Here is a 16,645-nt window from a genome sequence, read left to right on the forward strand (position 1 = left end):
TAGTTCCTGTCCTCTCCTCTGTCCTGATCCTCTATTAGTTCCTGTCCTCTCCTCTGTCCTGATCCTCTGTTAGTTCCTGTAACCTTCAGCAGTGACTAGCGATCAGTCAACATGATGTGTGTTGAGCTACTGTATTAAGACTGGGTCAGAGTGACTGGGTCAGAGTGACTGGGTCTATAACAGCCCCTACAGACTGACTGCTGAACTCTGACCTTGTCCTTGTTACAACCCCTACAGACTGACTGTTGAACTCTGACCTTGACCTTATTACAACCCCTTCAGACTGACTGCTGTCATGTCATGGATTTACCCTTCTATGTGACTCCAATATTGAGAAAAAAGCCCTGTCACTGCTGCTAACTATTTAACCGTGTGTGTGTGTGTGTGTGTGTGTGTGTGTGTGTGTGTGTGTGTGTGTGTGTGTGTGTGTGTGTGTGTCCACCAGGATCGATAAACCCAAAGCCATGTCTTTGCTGCTCCATACAGCTGATATCAGCCACCCAGCTAAGACATGGGACCTACACCACCGCTGGACAGCATCCCTTCTGGAGGAGTTCTTCAGACAGGTAACCTCTAACCTCTAACCCTACACCACCGCTGGACAGCATCCCTTCTGGAGGAGTTCTTCAGACAGGTAACCTCTAACCTCTAACCTCTAACCCTACACCACCGCTGGACGGCATCCCATCTGGAGGAGTTCTTCAGACAGGTAACCTCTAACCTCTAACCTCTAACCCTACACCACCGCTGGACGGCATCCCTTCTGGAGGAGTTCTTCAGACAGGTAACCTCTAACCTCTAACCCTACACCACCGCTGGACAGCATCCCTTCTGGAGGAGTTCTTCAGACAGGTAACCTCTAACCTCTAACCTCTAACCCTACACCACCGCTGGACGGCATCCCATCTGGAGGAGTTCTTCAGACAGGTAACATCTAACCTCTAACCTCTAACCCTACACCACCGCTGGACAGCATCCCTTCTGGAGGAGTTCTTCAGACAGGCAACCTCTAACCTCTAACCCTACACCACCGCTGGACAGCATCCCTTCTGGAGGAGTTCTTCAGACAGGTAACCTCTAACCTCTAACCTCTAACCCTACACCACCGCTGGACAGCATCCCTTCTGGAGGAGTTCTTCAGACAGGTAACCTCTAACCTCTAACCTCTAACCCTACACCACCGCTGGACGGCATCCCATCTGGAGGAGTTCTTCAGACAGGTAACATCTAACCTCTAACCTCTAACCCTACACCACCGCTGGACAGCATCCCTTCTGGAGGAGTTCTTCAGACAGGTAACCTCTAACCTCTAAACCTACACCACCGCTGGTCAGCATCCCTTCTGGAGGAGTTCTTCAGACAGGTAACCTCTAACCTCTAACCTCTAACCCTACACCACCGCTGGACAGCATCCCTTCTGGAGGAGTTCTTCAGACAGGTAACCTCTAACCTCTAACCCTTGACCTCTAATTATTCTGTGTTGACAGGCCTTATGGGGTTCTAGTGCATTATTCTGTGTTGACAGGCCTTATAGCCTTATGGTATTATCACATTTCCACTGGTCTAATGTCCTAATGTTTCTTGGCTCAAGAAAGTCTCTTCTTCTTATCCTTTAATAGTGGTTTCTTTGCAGCAATTAGACCATGAAGGCCTGATTCACACAGTCTCCTCTGAACAGTTGATGTTGAGATGTGTCTGTTACTTGAACTCTGTGAAGTATTTATTTGGGATGAAGTCTGAGGTCTAGTTAACTCTAATGAACTTATCCTCTGCAGCAGAGGTAACTCTGGGTCTTCTTTTCCTGTGGCGGTCCTCATGAGAGCCAGTTTCATCATAGCGCTGGTTTTTGCGACTGCACTTGAAGAAACTAATTGACTGACCTTCATGTCTTAAAGTAATGATGGAATGTCATTTCTCTTTGCTTATTTGAGCTGTTCCTGCCCTAATATGGACTTGGTCTTTTACCAAATAGGGCTAAGTTCTGTATACCACCCCTACCTAAACAATACAACTGATTGGCTCAAATGCAACTTCTTTGGGATTGGTGTCCCTTCCACGTGATGGTTGAGATAACGTAAGCTAATGTGATTAGCATGAGGTTGTAAGTAACAAGATCATTTCCCAGGACATAGACATATCTGATATTGGCAGAAAGCTTAAATTCTTGTTATTCTAACTGCACTGTCCAATTTACAGTAGCTATTACAGTGAAATAATACCATGCTATTGTTTGAGGTGAGTTCACTGTTTTGAACATGAAAAGTTATTAATAAACAAATTAGGCACATTTGGGCAGTATTGACACAACATTTTGAACAGAAATGCAATGGTTCATTGGATCAAGTAAAACTTGGCATATACACTGCTGCCATCTAGTGGCCAAAATCTAAATTGCACCTGGGCTGGAATAATACATTATAGCCTTTCTCTTGCGTTTCAAAGACGATGGTACAAAAAAAATACAGAAAACTATTGTTTTTTTCTTTGTATTATCTTTTACCAGATCTATTGTGTTGTATTCTCCCACATTCCTTTCACATTTCCATAAACTTCAAAGTGTTTCCTTCCAAATGGTACCAAGAATATGCATATCCTTGCTTCAGGTCCTGAGCTACAGGCTATTAGATTTGGGTATGTTATTTTAGGCGAAAATTGAAAAAAAGGGGCCGATCCTTTAGAGGTTTTGAGAAGGAAAGAAATGTCAAAAATGTACTTTTAACAAGACACACCTGTTAATTGAAATGTATTCCAGGTGACTACCTCATGAAGCTGGTTGAGAGAATGCCAAAAGTGTGCAAAGCTGTCATCAAGGCAAAATGTGGCTACTTTGAAAAATCTCAAATATAAAATATATTTTGATTTGTTAAAAAATGTTTGGTTACTACATGATTCCATATGTGTCATTTCATGGTTTTGATGTCTTCACTATTATTCTACAATGTAGAAAATAGCCAAAATAAAGAGAAACCCTTGAATGAATAGGAGTGTCCCAACCTTTGACTGGTACTGTATAAAAACCTGTTTTCAATTTGTCATTATGGGTTATTGTGTGTAGATTGATGAGGAAAAGTGAAGTCGGAAATGTACATACACCTTAACTAAATACATTTAAACTCAGTTTTCACAACTCCTGACATTCAGTTAGGATCACCACTTTATTTTAAGGATGTGAAATGTCAGAATAATAGTAGAGAGAATTATTTATTTATTTCAGCTTTTATTTCTTTCATTACATTCTCAGTGGGTCAGAAGTTTACATACACTCAATTAGCATTTGGTAGCATTGCCTTTAAATTGTTTAACTTGGGTCAAACGTTTTGGGTAGCCTTCCACAAGCTTCCCACAATAAGTTGGATGAATTTTGGCCCATTCCTCCTGACAGAGCTGGTGTAACTGAGTCAGGTTTGTAGGCCTCCTTGCTCACACACACTTTTTCAGTTCTGCCCACAAATTTTCTATAGGATTGAGGTCAGGGCTTTGTGATGGCCACTCCAATACCTTGACTTTGTTGTCCTGAAGCCATTTTGCCACAACTTTGGAAGTATGCTTGGGGTCATTGTCCATTTGAAAGACCCATTTGCGACCAAGCTTTCACTTCCTGACAGATGTCTTGAGATGTTGCTTCAATATATCCACATCATTTTCCTCCTCATGATGTCAGCTATTTTGTGAAGTGCACCAGTCCCTCCTGCAGCAAAGCACCCCCACAACATGATGCTGCCACCCCCGTGCTTCACGGTTGGGACGGTGTTCTTCGGCTTGCAAGCGTCCCCCTTTTTCCTCCAAACATAACGATGGTCATTCTGGCCAAACAGTTCTATTTTTGTTTCATCAGACCAGAGGACATTTCTCCAAAAAGTACGATCTTTTTCCCCATGTGCAGTTGCAAATCGCAGTCTGGCTTTTTTATGGCGGTTTTGGAGCAGTGGCTTCTTCCTTGCTGAGCGGCCTTTCAGGTTATGTCAATATAGGACTCGTTTTAATGTGGATATAGATACTTTTGTACCTGTTTCCTCCAGGATCTTCACAAGGTCCTTTGTTGTTGTTCTGGGATTGATTTGCACTTTTCACACCAAAGTTCGTTCATCTCTAGGAGACAGAACACGTCTCCTTCCTGAGCGGTATGACGGCTACGTGGTCCCATGGTGTTTATACTTGTGTACTATTGTTTGTTCAGATGAACGTGGTACCTTCAGGCGTTTGGATATTGCTCCTAAGGATGAACCAGACTTGTGGAGGTCTACAATTTTTTTCTGAGGTCTTGGCTGATTTCTTTTGATTTTCCATGATGTCAAGCAAAGAGGCACTGAGTTTGAAGATAGGCCTTGAAATACATCCACAGGCACACCTCCAATTGACTCAAATTATGCCAATTAGCCTATCAGAAGCTTCTAAAGCCATGACATCATTTTCTGGAATTTTCCAAGCTGTTTAAAGGCACAGTCAACTTAGTGTATGTAAACTTCTGACCCACTGTTATTGTGATACAGTGAAATATAAGTGAAATAATCTGTCTGTAAACAATTGTTGGTAAAATTACTTGTGTCATGCACAAGGTAGATGTCCTAACCGACTTGCCAAAACAATATAGTTTGTTAACAAGAAATTTGCAGAGTGATTGAAAAACAAGTTTTAATGACTCCAATCTAAGTGTATGTATGTGTATTTATATATTTTGCATTTGTATTTATTATGGAACCACAGTATCTGCTGCCAAGGCAGCCCTTCCTGGGGTCCAGCAAAATTAAGGCAGTTTATACCATTTTAAAAACATTACAATACATTCACAGATTTCACAATACACTGTTCCCTCAGGCCCCTACTCCACCACTACCACATATCTACAATACACTGTGTTCCCTCAGGCCCCTACTCTACTACCACATATCTACAATACACTGTGTTCCCTCAGGCCCCTACTCCACCACTACCACATATCTACAATACACTGTGTTCCCTCAGGCCCCTACTCCACCACTACCACATATCTACAGTTCTAAGTATGTGTGTATAGTACCTGCATGGTCCCACCTCCATCCCTAGTACCTGGTCACACCTCCATCCCTAGTGCCTAGCCACACCTCCATCCCTAGTACCTGGTCCCACCTCCATCCCTAGCCACACCTCCATCCCTAGTACCTGGTCCCACCTCCATCCCTAGTACCTGGTCACACATCCATCCCTAGTCACACCTCCATCCCTAGTACTAGGCCACACCTCCATCCCTAGTACCTGGTCCCACCTCCATCCCTAGTACCTGGTCACACCTCCATCCCTAGTACCTGGCCACACCTCCATCGCTAGTACCTGGCCACACCTCCATCCCTAGTACCTGGCCACACCTCCATCCCTACTACCTGGTCACACCTCCATCCCTAGTACCTGGCCACACCGCCATCCCTAGTACCTGGCCACACCTCCATCCCTAGTACCAGGTCTCACCTCCATCCCTAGTGCCTGGTCACACCTCCATCCCTAGTGCCTGGTCCCACCTCCATCCCTAGTCACACCTACATCCCTAGTACCTGGTCCCACCTCCATCCCTAGTCACACCTCCATCCCTAGTACCTGGTCACACCTCTATCCCTAGTGCCTGGTCCCACCTCCATCCCTAGTCACACCTCCATCCCTAGTACCTGGTGACACCTCCATCCCTAGTCACACCTCCATCACTAGTACCTGGTCCGACCTCCATCCCTAGTACCTGGTCACAGCTCCATCCCTAGTGCCTGGTCATACCTCCATCCCTAGTACCTGGTCACACCTCCATCCCTAGTACCTGGTCACACCTCCATCCCTAGTACCTGGTCACACCTCCATCCCTAGTACCTGGTCCCACCTCCATCCCTAGTACCTGGTCTCACCTCCATCACCAGTACCTGGTCTCACCTCCATCCCTAGTATCTGGTCTCACCTCCATCCTTAGTACCTGGTCCCACCTCCATCCCTAGTACCTGGTCCGACCTCCATCCCTAGTACCTGGTCTCACCTCCATCCTTAGTACCTGGTCCCACCTCCATCCCTAGTACCTGGTCTCACCTCCATCCCTAGTACCTGGTCCGACCTCCATCACTAGTACCTGGTCCGACCTCCATCCCTAGTACCTGGTCTCACCTCCATCCTTAGTACCTGGTCCCACCTCCATCCCTAGTACCTGGTCACACCTCCATCCCTAGTCACACCTCCATCCCTAGTACCTGGTCACACCTCCATCACTAGTACCTGGTCCCACCTCCATCCCTAGTACCTGGTCCCACCTCCATCCCTAGTACCTGGTGACACCTCCATCCCTAGTACCTGGTCACACCTCCATCCCTAGTACCTGATCTCACCTCCATCCCTAGTACCTGGTCCCACCTCCATCCCTAGTACCTGGTCACACCTCCATCCCTAGTACCTGGTCACACCTCCATCCCTAGTACCTGGTCACACCTCCATCCCTAGTCACACCTCCATCCCTAGTACCTGGTCACACCTCCATCCCTAGTACCTGGTCACACCTCCATCCCTAGTCACACCTCCATCCCTAGTACCTGGTGACACCTCCATCCCTAGTACCTGGTCACACCTCCATCCCTAGTACCTGGTCACACCTCCATCCCTAGTACCTGGTCCCACCTCCATCCCTAGTCACACCTCCATCCCTAGTACCTGGTCACACCTCCATCCCTAGTACCTGGTCACACCTCCATCCCTAGTACCTGGTCCCACCTCCATCCATAGTACCTGGTCACACCTCCATCCCTAGTCACACCTCCATCCCTAGTACCTGGTCACACCTCCATCCCTAGTCACACCTCCATCCCTAGTACCTGGTCTCACCTCCATCCCTAGTACCTGGTCCCACCTCCATCCCTAGTCACACCTCCATCCCTAGTACCTGGTCACACCTCCATCCCTAGTCACACCTCCATCCCTAGTACCTGGTCCCACCTCCATCCCTAGTACCTCGTCACACCTCCATCCCTAGTACCTGGTCACACCTCCATCTCTAGTGCCTGGTCCCACCTCCATCCCTAGTGCCTGGTCACACCTCCATCCCTAGTGCCTGGTCCCACCTCCATCCCTAGTACTTGGTCTCACCTCCATCCCTAGTGCCTGGTCCCACCTCCATCCCAAGTACCTGGTCACACCTCCATCCCTAGTGCCTGGTCCCACCTCCATCCCTAGTCACACCTCCATCCCTAGTACCTGGTCACACCTCCATCCCTAGTACCTGGTCCCACCTCCATCCCTAGTACCTGGTCACACCTTCATCCCTAGTACCTGGTCACACCTCCATCCCTAGTGCCTGGTTCCACCTCCATCCCTAGTGCCTGGTCACACCTCCATCCCTAGTGCCTGGTCCCACCTCCATCCTTATTACCTGGTCTCACCTCCATTCCTAGTACCTGGTCCCACCTCCATCCCTAGTACCTGGTCACACCTCCATCCCTAGTACCTGGTCCCACCTCCATCCCTAGTACCTGGTCACACCTCCATCCCTGGTACCTGGTCACACCTCCATCCCTAGTACCTGGTCCCACCTCCATCCCTAGTACCTGGTCTCACCTCCATCCCTAGTACCTGGTCCCACCTCCATCCCTAGTACCTGGTCTCACCTCCATCCCTAGTACCTGGTCCCACCTCCATCCCTAGTGCCTGGTCTCACCTCCATCCCTAGTACCTGGTCCCACCTCCATCCCTTGTACCTGGTCTCACCTCCATCCCTAGTACCTGGTCCCACCTCCATCCCTAGTACCTGGTCCCACCTCCATCCCTAGTACCTGGTCTCACCTCCATCCCTAGTACCTGGTCCCACCTCCATCCCTAGTGCCTGGTGCCTGCATTATTGTTTTCCACTTGCCTTTAAATTGTACCAATGTGTTTTTCTCTGTCAACCATGGTATTTCAATTTTTCGATAATAAATAATAATATTTTTCCTTTGTGTTAATGATGGTGAATTTATTTATTTTCAAGTTTTTACGTTTTTTTCAAGATCAGTGTTGAGAAGAGAATCTTCCAGTCCATTGGGTGTCTCACTACACTACCATATGCCATGTCTTGGATCGTTTTATTGACTGTGTGATGTCATCATGTTGGTCATGTGATCATATGATGTGCTGTGTGTCTCCAGGGTGATAAAGAGGCGGAGCTAGGACTGCCCTTCTCTCCTCTGTGTGACCGCAAGTCAACCATGGTGGCCCAGTCCCAGATAGGTGAGTTACATAACCTCAAACCTGACCGCAAGTCAACCATGGTGGCCCAGTCCCAGATAGGTGAGTTACATAACCTCAAACCTGACAGCAAGTCAACCATGGTGGCCCAGTCCCAGATAGGTGAGTTACATAACCTCAAACCTGACCGCAAGTCAACCATGGTGGCCCAGTCCCAGATAGGTGAGTTACATAACCTCAAACCTGACAGCAAGTCAACCATGGTGGCCCAGTCCCAGATAGGTGAGTTACATAACCTCAAACCTGACAGCAAGTCAACCATGGTGGCCCAGTCCCAGATAGGTGAGTTACATAACCTCAAACCTGACAGCAAGTCAACCATGGTGGCCCAGTCCCAGATAGGTGAGTTACATAACCTCAAACCTGACAGCAAGTCAACCATGGTGGCCCAGTCCCAGATAGGTGAGTTACATAACCTCAAACCTGACAGCAAGTCAACCATGGTGGCCCAGTCCCAGACTCTGACATATGTGATACATGTCCATGTAAAGTAAGTATCATACATTATGATTATACAGTCCGTTTGGAAATTATTCAGACCCCTTCAATTTTTCCACATTTTGTTACTTTACAGCCTTATTCTAAAATGGATTTTAAAAAGAGACACAATACCCCATAAACAGGTTTTTAGAAATCTTTATAGAAATACCTTATTTACATAAGTATTCAGACCCTTTGCTATGAGACTCTAAATTGAGTTCAGGTACATCCTGTTTCCATTGATCAACCTTGAGATGTTTCTACAACTTGATTGGAGTCCACCTGAGGTAAAGTCAATTGATTCGACATGATTTAGAAAGGCCCCACAGTTGACAGTGCATGTCAGAGCAAAAACCAAGCAATGAGGTTGAAAGAAATGTCCGTAGAGCTCCGAGACAGGATTGTGTCAAGGCACAGATCTGGGGAAGGGTACCAACAAGTTTCTGCAGCAATGAAGGTCCTCAAGAACACAGTGGCCTCCATCATTCTGAAATGGAAGCAGTTTGGAACCACCAAGACTCTTCTTAGAGCTGGCCGCCCGGCCAAATTGAGCAATCAGGGGAGAAGGGCCTTGGGCAGGGAGGTCACCAAGAACCCAATTGTCACTCTGACAGAGCTCCGGAGTTCCTCTGTGGAGATGGGAGAACCTTCCAGAAGGACAACCATCTCTGCAGCACTCCACCAATCAGGCCTTTATGGTAGAGTGGCCAGACGGAAGCCACTCCTCAGTAAAAGGCACATGACAGCCCGCTTGGAGTTTGCCAAAAGGCACCTAAAGACTCTCAGACCATGAGAAACAAGATTGAACTCTTTGGCCTGAATGCCAAGAGTCACGTCTGGAGGAAACCTGGCACCATCCCTACGGTGAAGCATGGTGGTGGCAGCATCATGCTGTGGGGATTTTTTTGAGCCGCAGGGACTGGGAGACAAGTCATGATCAAGGGAAAGATGAACGGAGCAAAGTACAGAGAGATCCTTGATGAAAACCTGCTCCAGAGCACTCAGGACCTCAGACTGGGGCGAAGGTTCATCTTCCAACAGGACAACGACCCTAAGCACACAGCCAAGACAACGCAGGAGTGACTTCAGTACAAGTCTCTGAATGTCCTTGAGTGGCCCAGCCAGAGCCTGGACTTGAACCCGATATCATTTGAGGGCCGTGCATTATCAGCAAATGAATTTGTGCAATTTCACTTTGCTTGTGAGAAGCATTAGCACAAACAAGTCTGAATAGGCTTAGCTATAAAACAGCCTCTGGTGCTGTATGTCTCTGGTCTTAGCTGAACCACAGCCTCTGGTACTGTATGTCTCTGGTCTTAGCTGAACCACAGCCTCTGGTGCTGTATGTCTCTGGTCTTAGCTGAACCACAGCCTCTGGTGCTGTATGTCTCTGGTCTTAGCTGAACCACAGCCTCTGGTACTGTATGTCTCTGGTCTTAGCTGAACCACAGCCTCTGGTGCTGTATGTCTCTGGTCTTAGCTATACCACAGCCTCTGGTACTGTATGTCTCTGGTCTTAGCTGAACCACAGCCTCTGGTACTGTATGTCTCTGGTCTTAGCTGAACCACAGCCTCTGGTGCTGTATGTCTCTGGTCTTAGCTATACCACAGCCTCTGGTGCTGTATGTCTCTGGTCTTAGCTATACCACAGCCTCTGCCATAGAAACAAACAGAGTATGGCTTTGTGTCTGTGGTTGCACCTTTAAAATGCAGAAAACCACTCGTCTCTAGACAAAACATTTTTTTTTTTTAAATATCCAAAACCCAATTTAATCTACAAAAAACTTTTGTCACAAAAAAATGTATGATTTGTATGGCTTTTGGGTTCGATTCCCACAGGGGGACAGATACGCTCCGCTAAATAACAAAAATAAAAATACAAGTCATTACCAGTAAATAAATGAATAGAGAAATGTTAGTTGTGCTGTAGAATTGTTTATCCCATCAAGTTGTGCCACGGTTAAAGAAACGGTTGATAACCACTGGCCTCTCTATGTGTCCGTCTCCAGGGTTTATAGACTTCATTGTGGTTCCAACCTTCACCGTGTTGACAGAAATGATGGAGAAGATTGTCATTCCGCTCATCAACGAGGCGTCACTCAGCCTGGCAGGGTTCAGACGCTGCAGGTACCACAATTCCTGCTTCTATTTCCTGGTACCGGCTTCTACTTCTACTGTTTCTCCTCAGACCCTGTGAGAAAGTCAAAATGAGTTTCAGGGCCTGTGAAGGATTGCACTGTTGTACCCTGTTGTACCCTGTTGTACCCTGTTTGTATGCTGTTGTACCCTGTTACTCCCTGTTATACCCTGTTTGTACCCTATTGTACCCTGTTACTCCCTGTTGTACCCTGTTACTCCCTGTTGTACCCTCTTACACCCTGTTGTACCCTGTTACTCCCTGTTGTACCCTGTTTGTACCCTATTGTACCCTGTTACTCCCTGTTGTACCCTGTTACTCCCTGTTGTACCCTCTTACACCCTGTTGTACCCTGTTACTCCCTGTTGTACCCTGTTTGTACCCTATTGTACCCTGTTACTCCCTGTTGTACCCTGTTTGTACCCTATTGTACCCTGTTACTCCCTGTTGTACCCTCTTACACCCTGTTGTACCCTGTTACTCCCTGTTGTACCCTGTTTGTACCCTATTGTACCCTGTTACTCCCCGTTGTACCCTGTTACTCCCTGTTGTACCCTGTTACTCCCTGTTGTACCCTCTTACACCCTGTTGTACCCTGTTACTCCCTGTTGTACCCTGTTTGTACCCTATTGTACCCTGTTACTCCCTGTTGTACCCTCTTACACCCTGTTGTACCCTGTTGTACCGTTTTGTACCCTGTTACTCCCTCTGTGTGGTTGAGTCTCTGCAGGATTAAACACTGCTGTTATCCCAAACACAGGCCTCCACTCCGTGCTTTAAAGGGGAGTTGGCAACTTCACAGTCTTCTCCCTGGCAACCCTGTAGATACCATCTCTCCTCTACTGCTCCAGTCTCAGTTAACTAACAGTCTTCTTCTCCCTGTCAACCCTGTAGATACCATCTCTCCTCTAGTGCTCCAGTCTCAGTTAACCAACAGTCTTCTTCTCCCTGTCAACCCTGTAGATACCATCTCTCCTCTACTGCTCCAGTCTCAGTTAACCAACAGTCTTCTTCTCCCTGTCAACCCTGTAGATTTGTTTTTACTCCTCTCCTCTCTCCAGTCTAAACAGTATTAGCTGTGAGGATGCTAAGCATGGCAGTGTAAAGAGCACCGGGTCAGAGAGCAGTGCTGCTGGACATTTCTCTCTACTGGCTGTGGACCTGAAGAACTTCAAGGCTCTGTGGAATGAAGAGGTTTATCAGAACAGAGAGAGATGGAAGACACAGGCCACTAAAGGTGTATTGTCTGTAGTTTTATCGATCGATCGACCAATCAATCAACCAACCAACCAACCAACCAATCAATATCCCTTGACACTTTTGTGTTTTTGTGTGTGTGTGTGTGTGTGTGTGTGTGTGTGTGTGTGTGTGTGTGTGTGTGTGTGTGTGTGTGTGTGTGTGTGTGTTCCTCCAGAGACACAGGAGAAGGCCAGAAGGGAGGCTGAGGAGGAGAGAGTGTTGCAGGAAGACACTATGGAACCCCAGGAGAGAGAAATTGAAACAGAGCTGGGAGATACAGAGTCACAGGAGGGAGAGGAAGAGGGAGAGGAAGAAGAGGTGGAGGGAGTGAGAGAAGAGGAGAGTGAAGTGCCAGAAGAGCTCAACTTACGCCAGGACAGACGCACAGAGAAGACCGGAGAGAGAGAAGGAGAGAGGGATGGAGTGAGGACACAGACTGGAAGTGCAGCAGACACCAGCCCACCATTACAGAACGGTAGGTGTCATTATACTGTATATTAATCAGGTTTTTCAGGGAACATTTTCTCTTATGTCAGAGGGGGCGGAGTCTCCACAGAGTGACCAGAACAAGACCAAAACACCTGAAGGTAAGAGACACCAGCCTCTGCTGACAGGTAACATGAAGGTAAGAGACAGCCAACCTCTGCTGACAGGTAACATGAAGGTAAGAGACAGCCAGCCTCTGCTGACAGGTAACATGAAGGTAAGAGACAGCCAGCCTCTGCTGATATCAACACTAACTCAAACTGCTGACAGGTAACATGAAGGACTATGTTATTTCCCTCAGCGATAGATCTGGACTAGGATGAAGCAGCAGACCAGGAAGCTGAAGCTCTAACGCTCTCTACTGGACAGAGACGATTATATGTGATCCCTCCGTCATCCCTCCATCCTCCCTCCAGCCGCTGTTTCTTATCATATGTAGAGTACGGATCGCACTTTATACATGAGAGCTTTTTGAAGCTACGTGAACGAATCAGAACTTCAGATCTTGAGAACTTCCTGAATTGAAATGTAATGGAACCCAACCCTGTTGCTTACTGCATTAAGTTGGGCTGCAGGGTATTTGAGCCAAACTCTTCCTTTCCTATGTTGTGATTGACATTGTTTTTTACTGTTGAGGTGCATTATGGGTAAAGAGCCTTCACAGATTATTCAATCCACCGACACCCCCAACTGGATGTATTTGAAGTTGAAGTCGGAAGTTTACATACACCTTAGCCAAATACATTTAAACAGTTTTTCACAATTCCTGCCATTTAATCCTAGTAAAAAATTCCCTGTTTTAGGTCAGTTGAGATCACCACTTTATTTTAAGAATGTGAAATGTCAGAATAATAGTAGAGGGAATGATTTATTTCAGCTTTTATTTCTTTCATTACATTCTCAGTGGGTCAGAAGTTTACATACACTCAATTAGTATTTGGTAGCATTGCCTTTAAATTGTTTAACTTGGGTCAAATGTTTTGGGTAGCCTTCCACAAGCTTACCACAATAAGTTGGGTGAATTTTGGCCCATTCCTCCTGACAGAGCTGGTGTAACTGAGTCAGGTTTGTAGGCCTCCTTGCTCGCACACACTTTTTCAGTTCTGCCCACACATTTTCTATGGGATTGAGGTCAGGGCTTTGTGAGGGCCAGTCCAACACCTTGACTTTGTTGTCCTTAAGCCATTTTGCCACAACTTTGGAAGTATGCTTGGGGTCATTGACCATTTGGAAGACTCATTTGTGATCAAGCTTTAAGTTCCTGACTGATGTCTTGAGATGTTGCTTCAATATATCCACATAATTTTCCTCCTCATGATGCCATCTATTTTGTGAAGTGCACCAGTCCCTCCTGCAGCAAAGCACCCCCACAACATGATGCTGCCACCCCCGTGCTTCACAGTTGTTTCATCAGACCAGAGGACATTTCTCCAAAAAGTACAATATTTGTCCCCATGTGCAGTTGCAAACCGTAGTCTGGCTTGTTTATGGAGGTTTTGGAGCAGTGGCTTCTCCCTTGCTGTGCGGCCTTTCAGGTTATGTTGATATAGGACTTGTTTTACTGTGGATATAGATACTTTTGTACCTGTTTTCTCCAGGATCTTCACAAGGTCCTTTGCTGTTGTTCTGGGATTGATTTGCACTTTTCGCACCAAAGTACGTTAATTTCTAGGAGACAGAACGCGTCTCCTTCCTGAGCGGTATGATGGCTGCTTGGTCCCGTGGTGTTTATACTTGCGTACTATTGTTTGTACAGATGAACGTGGTACCTTCAGGCGTTTGGAAATTGCTCCCAAGGATGAATCAGACTTGTGGAGGTCTACAATTTTTTTCTGAGGTCTTGGCTGATTTCTTTGGATTTTCCAATGATATCAAGCGAAGAGGCACTGAGTTTGAAGGTAGGCCTTGAAATACATCCACAGGTACACCTCCAATTGACTCAAATGATGTCAATTACCTATCAGAAGTTTCTAAAGCCATGACATCATTTTCTGGATTTTCCAAGCTGTTTAAAGGCACAGTCAACTTAGTGTATGTAAATTCTGACCCACTGGAATTGTGATATAGTGAATTATAATTGAAATAATCTGTCTGTAAACAATTGTTGGGAAAATTACTTGTGTCATGCACAAGGTAGATGTCCGAACCGACTTGCCAAAACTATAGTTTGTTAACGAGAAATGTGTGGAGTGGTTTGATAAACGAGTTTTAATGACTCCAACCTAAGTGGATGTAAACTTCCGACTTCAACTGTATGTGTTAATTACATAACTGTAACTCACCTGTAACTCACCTGGAATACTCCTCTATTCCTTTAGCACCTGTCACAGCCTTTAACCTCACCTTCTGTTAGGAACAGCGTCAGCCAAGCTTGTGCGACTGACACTAAGTCACCTTTTACACCTGTACCTGACTAGACTAGCCTGGGGAACCAACACTAAGTCACCTTTATACCTGTACATAACTAGACTAGCCTGGGGAACCAACACTAAGTCACCTTTATACCTGTACCTGACTAGACTAGCCTGGGGGACCGACACTAAGTCACCCTTACCTGACTAGACTAGCCTGGGGAATCGACACTAAGTCACCTTTATACCTGTACATAACTAGACTAGCCTGGGGAACCAACACTAAGTCACCTTTATACCTGACTAGACTAGCCTGGAGGACCGACACTAAGTCACCTTTATACCTGACTAGACTAGCCTGGAGGACCGACACTAAGTCACCTTTATACCTTTACATAACTAGACTAGCCTGGGGAACCAACACTAAGTCACCTTTATAAATGACTAGACTAGCCTGGAGGACCGACACTAAGTCACCTTTACCTGACTAGACTAGCCTGGGGAACCAACACTAAGTCACCTTTATACCTGTACCTGACTAGACTAGACTGGAGGACAGACACTAAGTCACCTGTACCTGACTAGACTAGCCTGGGGAACCAACACTAAGTCACCTTTATACCTGTACATAACTAGACTAGCCTGGGGAACCGACACTAAGTCACCTTTATACCTGACTAGACTAGCCTGGGGAACCGACACTAAGTCACCTTTATACCTGACTAGACTAGCCTGGGGGACCGACACTAAGTCACCTTTATACCTGTACCTGACTAGACTAGCCTGGGGGACCGATACTAAGTCACCCTTACCTGACTAGACTAGCCTGGGGAATCGACACTAAGTCACCTTTATACCTGTACATAACTAGACTAGCCTGGGGAACCAACACTAAGTCACCTTTATACCTGACTAGACTAGCCTGGAGGACCGACACTAAGTCACCTTTATACCTGACTAGACTAGCCTGGAGGACCGACACTAAGTCACCTTTATACCTTTACATAACTAGACTAGCCTGGGGAACCAACACTAAGTCACCTTTATACCTGACTAGACTAGCCTGGGGAATCGACACTAAGTCACCTTTATACCTTTACCTGACTAGACTAGACTGGAGGACCGACGCTAAGTCACCTTTATACCTGACTAGACTAGCCTGGAGGACCGACACTAAGTCACCTTTATACCTTTACATAACTAGACTAGCCTGGGGAACCAACACTAAGTCACCTTTATACCTGACTAGACTAGCCTGGAGGACCGACACTAAGTCACCTTTACCTGACTAGACTAGCCTGGGGAATCGACACTAAGTCACCTTTATACCTTTACCTGACTAGACTAGACTGGAGGACCGACGCTAAGTCACCTGTTTCATTTATTTCACCTTTATTTAACCAGGTAGGGAAGTTGAGAACAAGTCCTTTATTTAACCAGGTAGGCAAGTTGAGAACAAGTCCTTTATTTAACCAGGTAGGCAAGTTGAGAACAAGTCCTTTATTTAACCAGGTACGCTAGTTGAGAACTAGTTCTCATTTACAATTGCGACCTGGCCAAGATAAAGCAAAGCAGTTCGACACAAACAACAACACAGAGTTACACATGGAGTAAAAACAAACCTACAGTCAATAATACAGTAGAAAAATAAGTCTATATACAATGTGAGCAAATGAGGTGAGATAAGGGAGGTAAAGGCAATAAATAGGCCATGGTGGCGAAGTAAATACAATAT

The 16,645-nt window shown here is 46.4% G+C and overlaps 1 protein-coding gene across 1 annotated transcript in view; it reads left to right on the forward strand.

Annotated features, from left to right (window-relative positions):
- LOC106596054 (dual specificity calcium/calmodulin-dependent 3',5'-cyclic nucleotide phosphodiesterase 1A) overlaps positions 1-16,645 on the forward strand; it is a 97,706-nt gene that overhangs the window by 61,479 nt on the left and 19,582 nt on the right. Inside the window, exons 10-15 of the mRNA XM_045714332.1 lie at positions 446-566; positions 8,118-8,199; positions 10,707-10,824; positions 11,896-12,073; positions 12,257-12,548; positions 12,610-12,776. Coding sequence (XP_045570288.1) covers positions 446-566; positions 8,118-8,199; positions 10,707-10,824; positions 11,896-12,073; positions 12,257-12,548; positions 12,610-12,776 — 958 coding nt within the window. The remainder of the gene's footprint in view (positions 1-445; positions 567-8,117; positions 8,200-10,706; positions 10,825-11,895; positions 12,074-12,256; positions 12,549-12,609; positions 12,777-16,645) is intronic.

Source organism: Salmo salar, chromosome 03, assembly GCF_965601325.2.
Source record: "Salmo salar chromosome 03, fSalSal1, whole genome shotgun sequence".
In the NCBI taxonomy this organism is placed as follows: domain Eukaryota; kingdom Metazoa; phylum Chordata; class Actinopteri; order Salmoniformes; family Salmonidae; genus Salmo; species Salmo salar.